The sequence below is a fragment of the Salmo trutta genome, chromosome 15 (assembly GCF_901001165.1).
Source record: "Salmo trutta chromosome 15, fSalTru1.1, whole genome shotgun sequence".
Lineage (NCBI taxonomy): Eukaryota > Metazoa > Chordata > Actinopteri > Salmoniformes > Salmonidae > Salmo > Salmo trutta.
Genome location: NC_042971.1, coordinates 5,792,685 through 5,807,149, shown reverse-complemented (window position 1 = coordinate 5,807,149; position 14,465 = coordinate 5,792,685). Strand labels below are relative to the sequence as shown.

The window sequence follows — 14,465 nt, the reverse complement described above, 5'->3', positions numbered from 1 at the left end:
TAATTATTTGTCTCTCAGAACTGAAACTATAAAGAGATAGATTTTTCAAAAAAACATGTCTGTCATTGAACAACCCCATGCCATGATAAGCTAGTGAAAAAACACCAATCTCTTTCAAAATGTCTTTAAACAATAAAAGCAAATTTACGAACATTTCTGAAAAGTGATATATATCGTTTTGGAGTAAAACTCTTCTTATGTTTCCCCATCTGAGCTCAGAGTAGATGAGAGATGTAATGTTTGTCTCTGTTGTGTTGAAGTCCAATCAAGCAGGAGAGACCAGCCTCCCCTGTTCCCAGCTGTGTGTCCATGAAGAGTGACTGGTCAATGGGTCAACCTATATCCTTTAGAGAGGGAGACTTTACTACTGAACAAAGGTAAGAAGAACTCATGGGTCATGGTCAGTGAGTTAAACAACACTGTCTCTAGTCATTTCTCCTCTCCCATTTTCCCATTTATTTTTGTTGTTTTCATAATCCATAGGCTAATCCTTTTGTCCGTTTCATAGTCCTAAAACAATATTAAACAAACACAACGTTCCCTCTGTGAGTGTGTGTGTGTGTGCGTGTTTTTGTGTGTGCACTCCCTGGATGAGGAGATGTAATCTCATGTTTTGTCCACAGAAACCAACAGGAGAGATCAGAGTCAGAGATTCTCAGTGGTCAGTCTTCCCAGTGTCATCAAACAGACCTGGCCTCCATATTCAGTGTATGTGGTCCTGTTATGTACATTTGTTTTTGTTTACTTCAAATAAAGTTGATCTGTCAATTATTCATTAATGTGTTAATGAGAAACCATTTCTTCTCTTGCTTAACTTATTTACTTGATTTATTTCAGATGCTTGAAGAGAATATGATGACATTTGTGAAGAACGAGCTGAAGATGTTCAAGAGGATTCTTAGTCCAGAACTCCCAGAAGGCTTTGAGAGTCAGAAGCAGGATAAGGAAGTGGTGGATGCTGAAGATGAGAAGCAGGAGAGCAGTGCCAGAGAGGGGGCTCTGAAGATCACACTGCACATCCTGAGGAAAATGAACCAGAAGGAGCTTGCTGACACACTGGAGAACTGTAAGATCTGTCTGCCTTATGTTGAATGCTGTTTTATAACATTTAAAAGCTGTAGCTAAAGTACAGCTAAAGTAGCTGTGTAACTCAATGATATTGTAGCAGCCGTAACACAACACCTAGTGACCTCATCAAGTAGCAGCAGGGATGTGTTGTGTTGATTAATTTAGAGAGAGAGACAGAGAGAGACAACTTTAATAATACCATCAATAATACCAATAATAATATAATCAGTCACACCAGTCTGTAATGCATTATGAAAACATTTACACATATATAGAGTCAGTTAAGAGAAGAAATTATTATAATTTAAAACTTTATAACAGTCCTACAATACTGTAGTTATTAAAACAAACGTAATATTAATATCCTCTGTGTTATTTCTAGATTCAGATGATCCTGCTGTGATTTTCCAACGTGAACTCAAATCTAATCTAAAGAAGAAGTTTCAATGTGTATTTGAGGGGATCGCTAAACAAGGAAACCCAACACTTCTCAATAAGATCTACATAGAACTCTACATCACAGAGTGTGGGACAGGAGAGGTCAATAATGAACATGAGCTGAGACAGATTGAGACAACAACCAGGAAACAAGCAAGATCAGAGACTGCAATCAAATGTAACGACATCTTCAAACCCTTAACTGGACAAGACAAACTTATCAGAACTGTGCTGACAAAGGGAGTCGCTGGCATTGGAAAAACAGTCTCTGTGCAGAAGTTCATTCTGGACTGGGCTGAAGGAAAAGAAAATCAGGATGTCCAATTTGTATTTTCATTCCCTTTCCGGGAGCTGAATTTGATGAAAGAGGACAAACACACTTTCATTGAACTTCTGAATCACTTCTCAATGGAAACTAAACAATCAAGAATCTCCAACTTCGACAAGTACAAAGTTGTGTTCATCTTTGATGGTCTGGATGAGTGCCGACTGCCCCTAGACTTCCAGAAGAACAAGATCTGTTGTGACGTCACAAAGTCAACCTCAGTGGATGTTCTGCTGACAAATCTCATCGAGGGAAATCTGCTTCCCTCTGCTCTCATCTGGATAACTACCCGACCTGCAGCAGCCAATAAGATCCCTCCAGGGTGTGTTGACCAGGTGACAGAGGTACGAGGCTTCAATGACCCACAGAAGGAGGAGTACTTCAGGAAGAGATTCAGTGATGATGACCTGGCCAGCAGAATCATCTCACACATAAAGACATCAAGGAGCCTCCACATCATGTGCCACATTCCAGTCTTCTGTTGGATTTCTGCAACAGTCCTTGAACACATGCTGAAACATAAGAGAGAAGAGATGCCCAAGACTCTGACTGAGATGTACACACACCTTGTGGTGTTTCATACCAAACAGAAGAATGAAAAGTATCTTGGGAAAGAAGAGACAGGTCCACACTGGAATAAAGAGAGCATTCTGTCACTGGGAAAACTGGCTTTTCAGCAGCTTGTGAATGGCAATCTGATTTTCTATGAAGAAGACCTGAAAGAGGCTGGCATTGATGTCAATGAAGCCTCAGTGTACTCAGGATTGTGCGCACAGCTCTTTAAAGAAGAATTTTCGCTGTACCAGGACAAGGTGTACTGCTTTGTTCATCTGAGCATTCAGGAGTTTCTGGCTGCTGTATATGTGTTCCTCTCATTCATCAACAACAATGAGAATCTAATGGCCGAACCGCAATCAACGTCCAGGAACCTTTCTGCGCTGTTCAGAGACAAGTCTGAAGTGTCTTTCTACAAGAGTGCTGTGGATAAAGCCTTACACAGTGAGACGGGAAACCTGGACCTTTTCCTCCGCTTCCTTCTGGGCCTCTCACTGAAGTCCAATCAGAAGCACTTACGAGGTCTACTGACAAAGACAAGAAGCAGCTCAAAGACCCATGAAAAAACAGTCAAGTACATCAAGGAGAAGATCAGGGAGAATCCCTCTCCAGAGAGGAGCATCAATCTGTTCCACTGTCTGAATGAACTGAATGATCATTCTCTAGTGGAGGAGATCCAAAGCTTCCTGAGCTCAGGAAGTCTCTCAAAACCAGACCTGTCACCTGCACAGTGGTCAGCTCTGGTCTTTGTGTTGCTGACTTCAGAAAAGGAGCTGGATGTGTTTGACCTGAAGAAATACTCCAGATCAGAGGAAGGTCTTCTGAGGCTGCTGCCAGTGGTCAAAGCCTCCAGAGCTGTTCTGTGAGTACATAAAATGACATATAAGAACTAATCATCAGGAAGAAATATTCAGGTTAAAGAAAAATATGTGTGTATAATATTATATTGAAAACATTGAATAAATGCATTGATTTTCACATTAGTATAACAAAATGACCATACAACTCTAGGAGACAGAAGAAGAATCTATATGTTGTTTGGGATAATTAACCAAATGCATCTGCCATTGTCCTTCTACACTAAATTAACAATGTGTTTGAAGTCATGATCTCTTTGTCTCCAAATAATAGCAGTGTGATTTTAATATGATTTGACTCTTTGCAGGCTGTCAGGCTGTGGAGTCACAGAGGAAGGCTGTGATTCTCTGGTCTCAGCTCTGAGGTCAAACCCCTCACACCTGAGAGAGCTGGACCTGAGTAACAATGGCCTGAAGGATTCAGGAGTGAAGCTGCTCTCTGCTGTACTGGGGAATCCCCACTGTAAACTGGAGACTCTAAGGTCAGTATTCCTGTAGTTGGTCAACAGGTGATAACTGTTCACCAGATCCACATGTGTTTACCAGGCACACATAGTCCACACCATATGTGTTTGGACAGTGAAGCTTACAGTTTTAAATGTGGTGCTATGCTCCAGCATTTTGGATTTGAGATAGAATGTTTCATATTAGGTGACAGTACAGAATGTCACCTTTTATTTGAGGGTATTTTCATACATAGCTGTGTTACTGTTAAGAAAGGAAAGCACTTTATGTATTTAGTTCTCCCATTTGAAAAAGTTGTACATATTCGGACAAATTCACTTGTATTGTATTAAAGTTGTCATAAGTTTAGTATTTGGTCCCATGTTCCATGCCTGCAGTGATTACATCAAGCTTGTGATTCTACAAACTTGTTGAATTCATTTGCAGTTTGTCTTGGTTGTGTTTTGGATTATGTTTTTCCTAATAGAAACTGAATGGTGAATAATGTCCTGTCATTTTGGAGTCACTTCACTTGTATTGTCAGTAAGAATAGAAGATGTTTCTGAATTCATGTAGATGCTACCATGATTATGAATAATCATGAATGAATCGTTAATGATGATGAATGAGAAAGTTACAGAGGCACAAAGATCAGACCCACTCTGTTATTGGTGTTATTCTGTATACTTCTGGCCCTTCTTTGGACACTGTGTTAACTAACCTCCAGACGACCTTCAATGCCATACAACTCTCCTTCCGTGGCCTCCAACTGCTCTTAAATACAAGTAAAACTAAATGCATGCTCTTCAACCGATCGCTGCCTGCACCTGCCCGCCTGTCCAGCATCACTACTCTGGATGGTTCTGACTTAGAATATGTGGACAACTACTAATACCTAGGTGTCTGGTTAGACTGTAAACTCTCCTTCCAGACTCACTATAAGCATCTCCAATCCAAAGTTAAATCTAGAATTGGCTTCCTATTTCGCAACATAGCATCCTTCACTCATGCTGCCAAACATACCCTTGTAAAACTGACCATCCTACCGATCCTCGACTTCGGCAATGTCATTTACAAAATAGCCTCCAATACCCTACTCAGAAAACTGGATGCAGTCTATCACAGTGCCATCCGTTTTGTCACCAAAGCCCCATATACAGTGGGGGGAAAAAGTATTTGATGCCCTGCTGATTTTGTACGTTTGCCCACTGACAAAGAAAGGATCAGTTTATAACTTTAATGGTAGGTTTATTTGAACAGTGAGAGACAGAATAACAACAAAAACATCCAGAAAAACTCATGTCAGAAATGTTATAAATTGATTTGCATTTTAATGAGGGAAATAAGTATTTGACCCCCTCTCAATCAGAAACATTTCTGGCTCCCAGATGTCTTTTATACAGGTAACGAGCTGAGATTAGGAGCACACTCTTAAAGGGAGCGCTCCTAACCGCAGCTTGTTACCTGTATAAAAGACACCTGTCCACAGAAGCAATCAATCAATCAGATTCCAAACTCTCCACCATGGCCAAGACCAAAGAGCTCTCCAAGGATGTCAGGGACAAGATTGTAGACCTACACAAGGCTGGAATGGGCTACACGACCATCGCCAAGCAGCTTGGTGAGAAGGTGACAACATTTGGTGCGATTATTCGCAAATGGAAGAAACACAAAAGAACTGTCAATATCCCTCGGCCTGGGGCTCCATGCAAGATCTCACCTCGTGGAGTTGCAATGATCATGAGAACGGTGAGGAATCAGCCCAGAACTACACGGGAGGATCTTGTCAATGATCTCAAGGCAGCTGGGACCATAGTCACCAAAAAAACAATTGGTAACACACTACGCCGCGAAGGACTGAAATCCTGCAGTGCCCGCAAGGTCCCCCTGATCAAGAATACATATACATGCCGGTCTGAAGTTTGCCAATGAACATCTGAATGACTCAGAGGACAAATGGTGAAAGTGTTGTGGTCAGATGAGACCAAAATGGAGCTCTTTGACATCAACTCAACTCGCCGTATTTGGAGGAGGAGGAATGCTGCCTATGACCCCAAGAACACCATCTCCACCGTCAAACATGGAGGTGGAAACATTATGCTTTGGGGGTGTTTTTCTGCTAAAGGGACAGGACAACTTCACTGCATCAAAGGGACGATGGACGGGGCCATGTAGCGTCAAATCTTGGGTGAGAACCTCCTTCCCTCAGCCAGGGCATTGAAAATGGGTTGTGGATGGGTATTCCAGCATGACAATGACCCAAAACACACGGCCAAGGCAACAAAGGAGTGGCTCAAGAAGAAGCACATTAAGGTCCTGTGGCCTAGCCAGTCTCCAGACCTTAATCGCATAGAAAATCTGTGGAGGGAGATGAAGGTTCAAGTTGCCAAACGTCAGCCTCGAAACCTTAATGACTTGGAGAAGATCTGCAAAGAGGAGTGGGACAAAAAAAACCTGACATGTGTGCAAACCTGGTGGCCAACTACAAGAAACGTCTGACCTCTGTGATTGCCAACAAGGGTTTTGCCACCAAGTACTAAGTCATGTTTTGCAGAGGGGTCAAATACTTATTTCCCTCATTAAAATGCTAATAATTGTACAACATTTTTGACATGCGTTTTTCTGGATTTTTTTGCTGTTATTCTGTCTCTCACTGTTCAAATAAACCTACCATTAAAATTATAGACTGATCATTTCTTTGTAAGTGGGCAAACGTACAAAATCAGCAGGGGATCAAATACTTTTTCCCCCACTGTACTACCCACCACTGCGACCTGTACGCTCTCGTTGTCTGGCCCTCGCTTCATACTCGTCGCCAAGCCCACTGGCTCCAGGTCATCTACAAGACCCTGCTAGGTAAAGTCCCCCCTTATCTCCGCTCACTGGTCACCATAGCAGCACCCACCTGTAGCACACGCTCCAGCAGGTATATCTCCCTGGTCACCCCCAAAGCCAATTCCTCCTTTGGCCGCCTCTCCTTCCAGTTCTCTGCTGCCAATGACTGGAACGAACTACAAAAATCTCTAAAACTGGAAACACTTATCTCCCTCACTAGCTTTAAGCACCAGCTGCCAGAGCAGCTCACAGATTACTGCACCTGTACATAGCCCATCTATAATTTAGCCCAACTACTTCTTCCCCTACTGTATTTATTTATTTAGCTCCTTTGCACCCCATTATTTCTACTTTGCACTTTCTTCCGCTGCATATCTACCATTCCAGTGTTTTACTTGCTATATTGTATTTACTTTGCCACCATGGCCTTTTTTTGCCTTTACCTCCCTTATTTCACTTCATTTGCTCACATTGTATATAGACTTATTTTTCTACTGTATTATTGACTGTATGTTTGTGTAATACCCTTGTTTGAACCAAGTATTGAGTTTATTTGTTATAATTAATTGGTATTATATTTAAAAGATGATTGAATTGCTCCTAAACTGTAATGTTGTTAATGCATTATGCTTTTTGAAGAAATATGTATTTAATGTATAAGTGAATAGTTTTACTTTGAAGTTGAAGTTTTGACCAATAAGGTCGCTTGTTAAGTTGTGGCCAATGGGAGTTGACCTGGTTAACGGGAGGGAAAAAGACGTTGATGAAAGGATGGACGTTTTACCTCAGGACGGTTGGTGAAGAAAAATTATAAAAGAAGAAGACAGAACTACAACAAAACCCATAGCTACTAAGATATGAAGGGAAATACATGTTTTATTTAATAAAAGAGTTGTTATAATTTAGTTAAAACTTAGTAAAGACTGAAGCTACCGTCTCGTCGTGGAGGTTTTAGCCAGCCTAGAGGTTAGCCTAGCATCGCGTGACACCGGGAGATAATTGCTTGGGAAGCTTAACGAGTTCGTGTTGCCATGGGGATATCGGTTACTAAGGAGGACTGTCTGCATGGGTAGCTGTGTTGCCATGGGGATATCGGTTACTAAGGAGGACTGTCTGCATGGGGAGCTGTGCTGCCTTGGACTTGGTGAGGAAACCTGCATGGAACTGCCATACTTCGCTGAGGGAATATCTACCAAGTCGTGAGTAACCACAATGTGAGGTGCTTAATTTGGACACGGGTTGTGCACGACTCATTGGGGTTTATTATTATTTATTTATTTTTTAAATAAAGGGGAAATAAATAAATAGGTAATGGTGAGAGGTTAGCATGTTTTGTTGTATCCTCTGTTATTGGTAATGGTGAGAGGTTAGCATGTTTTGTTGTAGTCTCTGTTATTGGTAATGGTGAGAGGTTAGCATGTTTTGTTGTAGCCTCTGTTATTGGTTATGGTGAGAGGTTAGCATGTTTTGTTGTAGCCTCTGTTATTGGTAATGGTGAGAGGTTAGGATGTTTTGTTGTATCCTCTGTTATTGGTAATGGTGAGAGGTTAGCATGTTTTGTTGTAGCCTCTGTTATTGGTGATGGTGAGAGGTTAGCATGTTTTGTTGTAGTCTCTGTTATTGGTGATGGTGAGAGGTTAGCATGTTTTGTTGTAGTCTCTGTAACTCTCTCACTCATTATTATTCATGATCTTTTCTCAATCATGGCAGTCACAGGCTTGATGTAGTCATTGCAGTCAAAGAATAGGGGACCAAATACTAAACTTTTGACTAATTTAATACACTATGAGTGAATTGGTCAGAAAACATATGACTTCTTCAAATAGGGGGACTAGATACATAAAGTGCTTTTATTTTTCTAAATGGTGAAACAGAAATGTATGAAAATATTCTCAAATAAAAGGTGACATTATATACTGTCACCTCATATGAAACATTTGATCTGAAATCCAAAATGTTGGAGTTTAGAGACACATTTAAAATGTTATCTTCACTGTCAAAATAGATATGGTGTGGACTGTATACTCAATACAATCTAAATCTGATACCTCACTGTCTGTCTTTTGACTGATACTGCTTTTAAACTGGTCTGGTCAGTCTACTCAAATATTTGTACTGTACATATTTCTCTACAAGTAATATGATCATTTAAAATAAAGATTCATTAATTGATGAATAGATTTGGCAGGTTTCAGGACACTGATTTCTGAAAATGTAGAAACAAATATACTGCCACTATTTTCACCACCAAAGAATAGCAGTGTGATTTTAATATGATTTGACTCTTTGCAGGCTGTCAGGCTGTCTAGTCACAGAGAAAGGCTGTGCTTCTCTGGCCTCAGCTCTGAGGTCAAACCCCTCACACCTGAGAGAGCTGGACCTGAGCTACAATCACCCAGGAGACTCAGGAGTCAGACTGCTCTCTGCTGGACTGGAGGATCCACACTGCAGACTGGTGAAACTCAAGTATGTAGAGGGTTTATGTCAATGTTCATATCAGACATGTTTGACTTATCAGGCTAGTTAATACAAACATTCTGACCACCACTTGGACAAAGTTGTGTGTGTCCTGTGTGTGTCCTGTGTGTGTCCTGTGTGTGTCCTGTGTGTGTGTGTGTGTGTGATTGTCTTGTGTGTGTATGTGTGTGTCCAAGTGTGAAACACACATACACACACACACATACACACACACACAGGACATACACACACACAGGACATACAGGACACACACACACACACACAGGACATACACACACACACACGACATACACACACACACACAGGACATACACATACACACACAGGACATACACACACACACACAGGACATACACACACACACACAGGACATACACACACACAGGACATACACACACACACACACACACAGGACATACACACACACACACACAGGACATACACACACACACACACACAGGACATACACACACACACACAGGACATACACACGACATACACACACACACGACATACACACACACACACACGACACACACACACACACACACACACACGACATACACACACACACACACACACACAGGACATACACACACACACACACACACACAGGACATACACACACACACACAGGACACACACACACAGGACACACACACACACACAGGACACACACACACAGGACATACACACACACACACAGGACACACACACAACACACACACACACAGGACATACACACACACACAGGACATACACACACAGGACATACACACACACACACACACACAGGACATACACACACACACACAGGACATACACACACACACACACAGGACACACACACACACACACAGGACATACACACACACACACACACAGGACATACACACACACACAGGACATACACACACACACACACACAGGACACACACACACAGGACATACACACACACACACACACACACAGGACATACACACACAGGACATACACACACACAGGACACACACACACACACACACAGGACACACACAGGACACACACACACACACTACAAACACACACACACACGACAAACACACACACACACAGGACACACACACACACAGGACACACACACAGGACACACACACAGGACATACACACACACACACACAGGACATACACACACACACACACAGGACACACACACATACAGGACACACACACACACACACACACAGGACACACACACACGACACACACACACACAGGACATACACACACACACACACAGGACACACACAGGACATACACACACACACACACACAGGACATACACACACACAGGACATACACACACACACACACACACACAGGACATACACACACACAGGACATACACACACACACACACACACACAGGACATACATACACACACACACACAGGACATACACACACACACACACACAGGACATACACACACACACACAGGACACACACACACAGGACACACACACACACACACACAGGACATACATACACACACACACTGGACATGCACACACACTGACCACACACACCCACTCACACACACACTGGGCGCACACACACACACACAGGAAAAATACACAGGACACACACACAGGACACACACACACACACACAGGACACGCACACACACATGACTTACATACACTGGACACACAAACTTGACGCACACACTGGACTCGCACACACACTGGACACATACAAACACACACGACACACACGATACACACACACTGGACTCACACAAACACTGGACTCACACACGCACTGGACACAAACACTGAAAACGTTCTTACCAACGCTTGACCAGTGCGTGTTTGTGTCCAGTGCGTGTTTGTGTCCAGTGCGTGTTTGTGTCCAGTGCGTGTTTGTGTCCAGTGTGTGTGTGTGTGTGTGTGTGTGTGTGAGTTCAGGTGTATCCCTCAATGACTGTCTGTTTTTCTGCTTACCGCTACAGTGTGAAACATGGTGGAGAGAACAGAATGAAACCTGGACTTAGAAAATGTGAGTGTTGACTGCTGTGAAGAATATGACTAAGAATAAGTCTTAATTCAAGTTAAGTCAATGACCCCCATCATTACTGACTTGGTCATATTAAATATAAGCTGTATTTCTACAGAAGCAGAAATCAGGGACACCAACGTTTACAAAGAGTTGCTTTGACAGTGTGTGTGTGTGTGTGTGTGTGTGTGTAATTAATGTGAATAAGTGTGTTTTATATTACCATACAGTATAACATATGATCATTCAACAAGTCTCAAGTTACCTTAACTTCTCCTTTTGATACCTAGAAACATCTACATTAAATGAATTAGTGAAAAGTGAGTTAACATTCTAATGTGAATGATGATGATTTCTAATATTGTGTCTGGTTTCATCCATCAGATGTCTGTGATCTCACACTGGACCTAAACACAGTAAACAGACACCTCTCTCTGTCTGAGGAGAACAGAAAGGTGACATGGAGGAGAGAGGAGCAGCCGTATCCTGATCACCCAGAGAGATTTGACTACTGGAGACAGGTGCTGTGTAGAGAGGGTCTGACTGGGCGCTGTTACTGGGAGGTAGAGTGGAGTGGGAGAAGAGCTGTTATAGGAATGACATATAAAGGAATCAACAGGAGAGGAGTGGGTATCGACTGTTGGCTTGGATACAATGACAAGTCCTGGTGTCTGTTCTGCTCTGACAACAGATACTCTGCCTGTCATAATAATAATCCCACTACCATAGACGTCCCCTCCTCCAGCTCCCACAGAATAGGAGTGTATCTGGACTGGTCAGCCGGCACTCTGTCCTTCTATAGAGCCTCCTCTGACACACTGACCCACCTGATCACATTCACCTCCACATTCACTGAGCCCCTCTACCCAGGGTTTAGGGTTCAGTATGTTGGCTCTTCAGTGTCCCTGAAATAATAACTGGACACACACACACAGGACACACACACACACACACACACACTGGACAAACACACACACACACTGGACAAACAAACACACACACACACACTGGACAAACACACACACACACACACACACACACACACACACTACACAAACACACACACACACACACTGGACAAACACACACTGGACACACACACACTGGACACACACACACTCACTGGACAAACACACACACACACACACACACACACACACACACTGGACAAACACACACACAGGACACACACACACACACACACACAGGACACACACACACAGGACAAACACACACACACACACACACTGGACAAACACACACACACACACACACACACACTGGACAAACACACACACACTGGACAAACACACACACACACACACACTGGACAAACACACACACACACACACACACACTGGACAAACACACACACACACACACACACTGGACAAACACACACACACACACACACACTGGACAAACACACACACGCACACACACACTGGACAAACACACACACACACACACACACTGGACAAACACTGGACAAACACACACACACACACACTGGACAAACACACACACACACACACTGGACAAACACACACACACACACACACACTGGACAAACACACACACACACACACTGGACACACACACACACACACTGGACAAACACACACACACACACACTGGACAAAGACACACACACACACACACACACACTGGACAAACACACACACACACACACACACACACACACACACACACACACTGGACACACACACACTGGACTCACACACACACACACACACACACACAAACACACACACACACACTGGACAAACACACACACACTGGACAAACAAACACACACACACTACACAAACACACACACACACACTGGACAAACACACACTGGACAAACACACACTGGACAAACACACACTGGACACACACACACTGGACACACACACACTGGACACACACTCACTGGACAAACACACACACACACTGGACAAACAGGACACACACACACACACACACACAAACACACACTGGACACACACACACACTGGACACACACACACTGGACACACACACACACACACTGGACAAACACACACACACACACACACACACACACACTGGACGAACACACACACACACACACTGGACAAACACACACACACACGCGCGTCTTCCTATAATTGTGGACCTTGACCCAGGACCTCTTACAATAACACCGTTAAAATACCAATGTGATCATTTGTTGTCTTTTATGTTGAATAACAAATTGTACAATTATATGTGGACATACGCTCCATAGTTGTACAAGTATACATGGTTATATTGTACTTTTCATAATAAAACATACTTGAAACAAGAAAAGACGTGTTAATTGTGAAAACAGTTTAGTTATTGATTTTACATCATGTCTCTGTCAAATATGAAATGAAATACAAAACAATTAAATATGTACAACAGAGTGTTGTGATGCAGGGTTACTATAGCAACAGAGTGTTGTGATGCAGGGTTACTATAGCAACAGAGTGTTGTGATGCAGGGTCACTATAGCAACAGAGTGTTGTGATGCAGGGTCACTATAGCAACAGAGTGTTGTGATGCAGGGTCACTATAGCAACAGAGTGTTGTGATGCAGGGTCACTATAGCAACAGAGTGTTGTGATGCAGGGTCACTATAGCAACCGAGTGTTGTGATGAAGGGTCACTATAGCAACACAGTGTTGTGATGCAGGGTCACTATAGCAACACAGTGTTGTGATGCAGGGTCACTATAGCAACAGAGTGTTGTGATGCAGGGTCACTATAGCAACAGAGTGTTGTGATGCAGGGTCACTATAGCAACAGAGTGTTGTGATGCACGGTCACTATAGCAACATAATGTTGTGATGCAGGATCACTATAGTAACATAATGTTGTGATGCAGGGTCACTATAGCAACAGTGTTGTGATGTAGGGTCACTATAGCAACAGTGTTGTGATGTAGGGTCACCATAGCAACAGAGTGTTGTGATGCAAGGTCACTCTTCTCACTCTCTGTTCTCTCTGCCCTCTCTGCCCTCCGCTCTCTCCGCTCTCTCTGCTCTCTCTGCTCTCTCTCAGCCTGCTATCTGCTCTCTCTCTGCTCCCTCTCTGCTCTCTCTCTCTGCTCTCTGCTTTGCCTGCTCTCTATGCTCTCTGTTCTCTCTGCTCCCTCTGCTCTCTCTCTCTCTGCTCTCTGCTTTCTATCTCTCTCTCACTGCTCTCTATCTCTCTGCTCCCTCTGTACTCTCTCTCTCTGCTCTCTCTGCTCTCTGCTTTTCCTGCTCTCTATGCCCTCTCTGCTCCCTCTCTGCTCTCTCTCTCTGCTCTCTCTTTCTCACTCTCTGCTCTCTCTCTCTCACTCTCTGCTCTCTCTCTGCTCTGCTCGCTCTCTGCTCTCTCGCTCGGCTCTCTCTCTGCTCTCAATGCTCTGCTGCTCT

General features: G+C 43.2%; 1 protein-coding gene across 1 annotated transcript in view; it reads left to right on the top strand.

Annotated features, from left to right (window-relative positions):
- Positions 1 to 2,247: 2,247 nt before the first annotated feature.
- The window catches only part of LOC115149597 (NACHT, LRR and PYD domains-containing protein 12-like), a gene marked incomplete at both ends in the record, with an annotated part of 397,095 nt that continues 384,877 nt past the window's right edge, over positions 2,248 to 14,465 (top strand). Inside the window, 3 exons of the mRNA XM_029692550.1 lie at positions 2,248 to 3,150; positions 3,574 to 3,725; positions 8,815 to 8,977. Coding sequence (XP_029548410.1) covers positions 2,248 to 3,150; positions 3,574 to 3,725; positions 8,815 to 8,977 — 1,218 coding nt within the window. The remainder of the gene's footprint in view (positions 3,151 to 3,573; positions 3,726 to 8,814; positions 8,978 to 14,465) is intronic.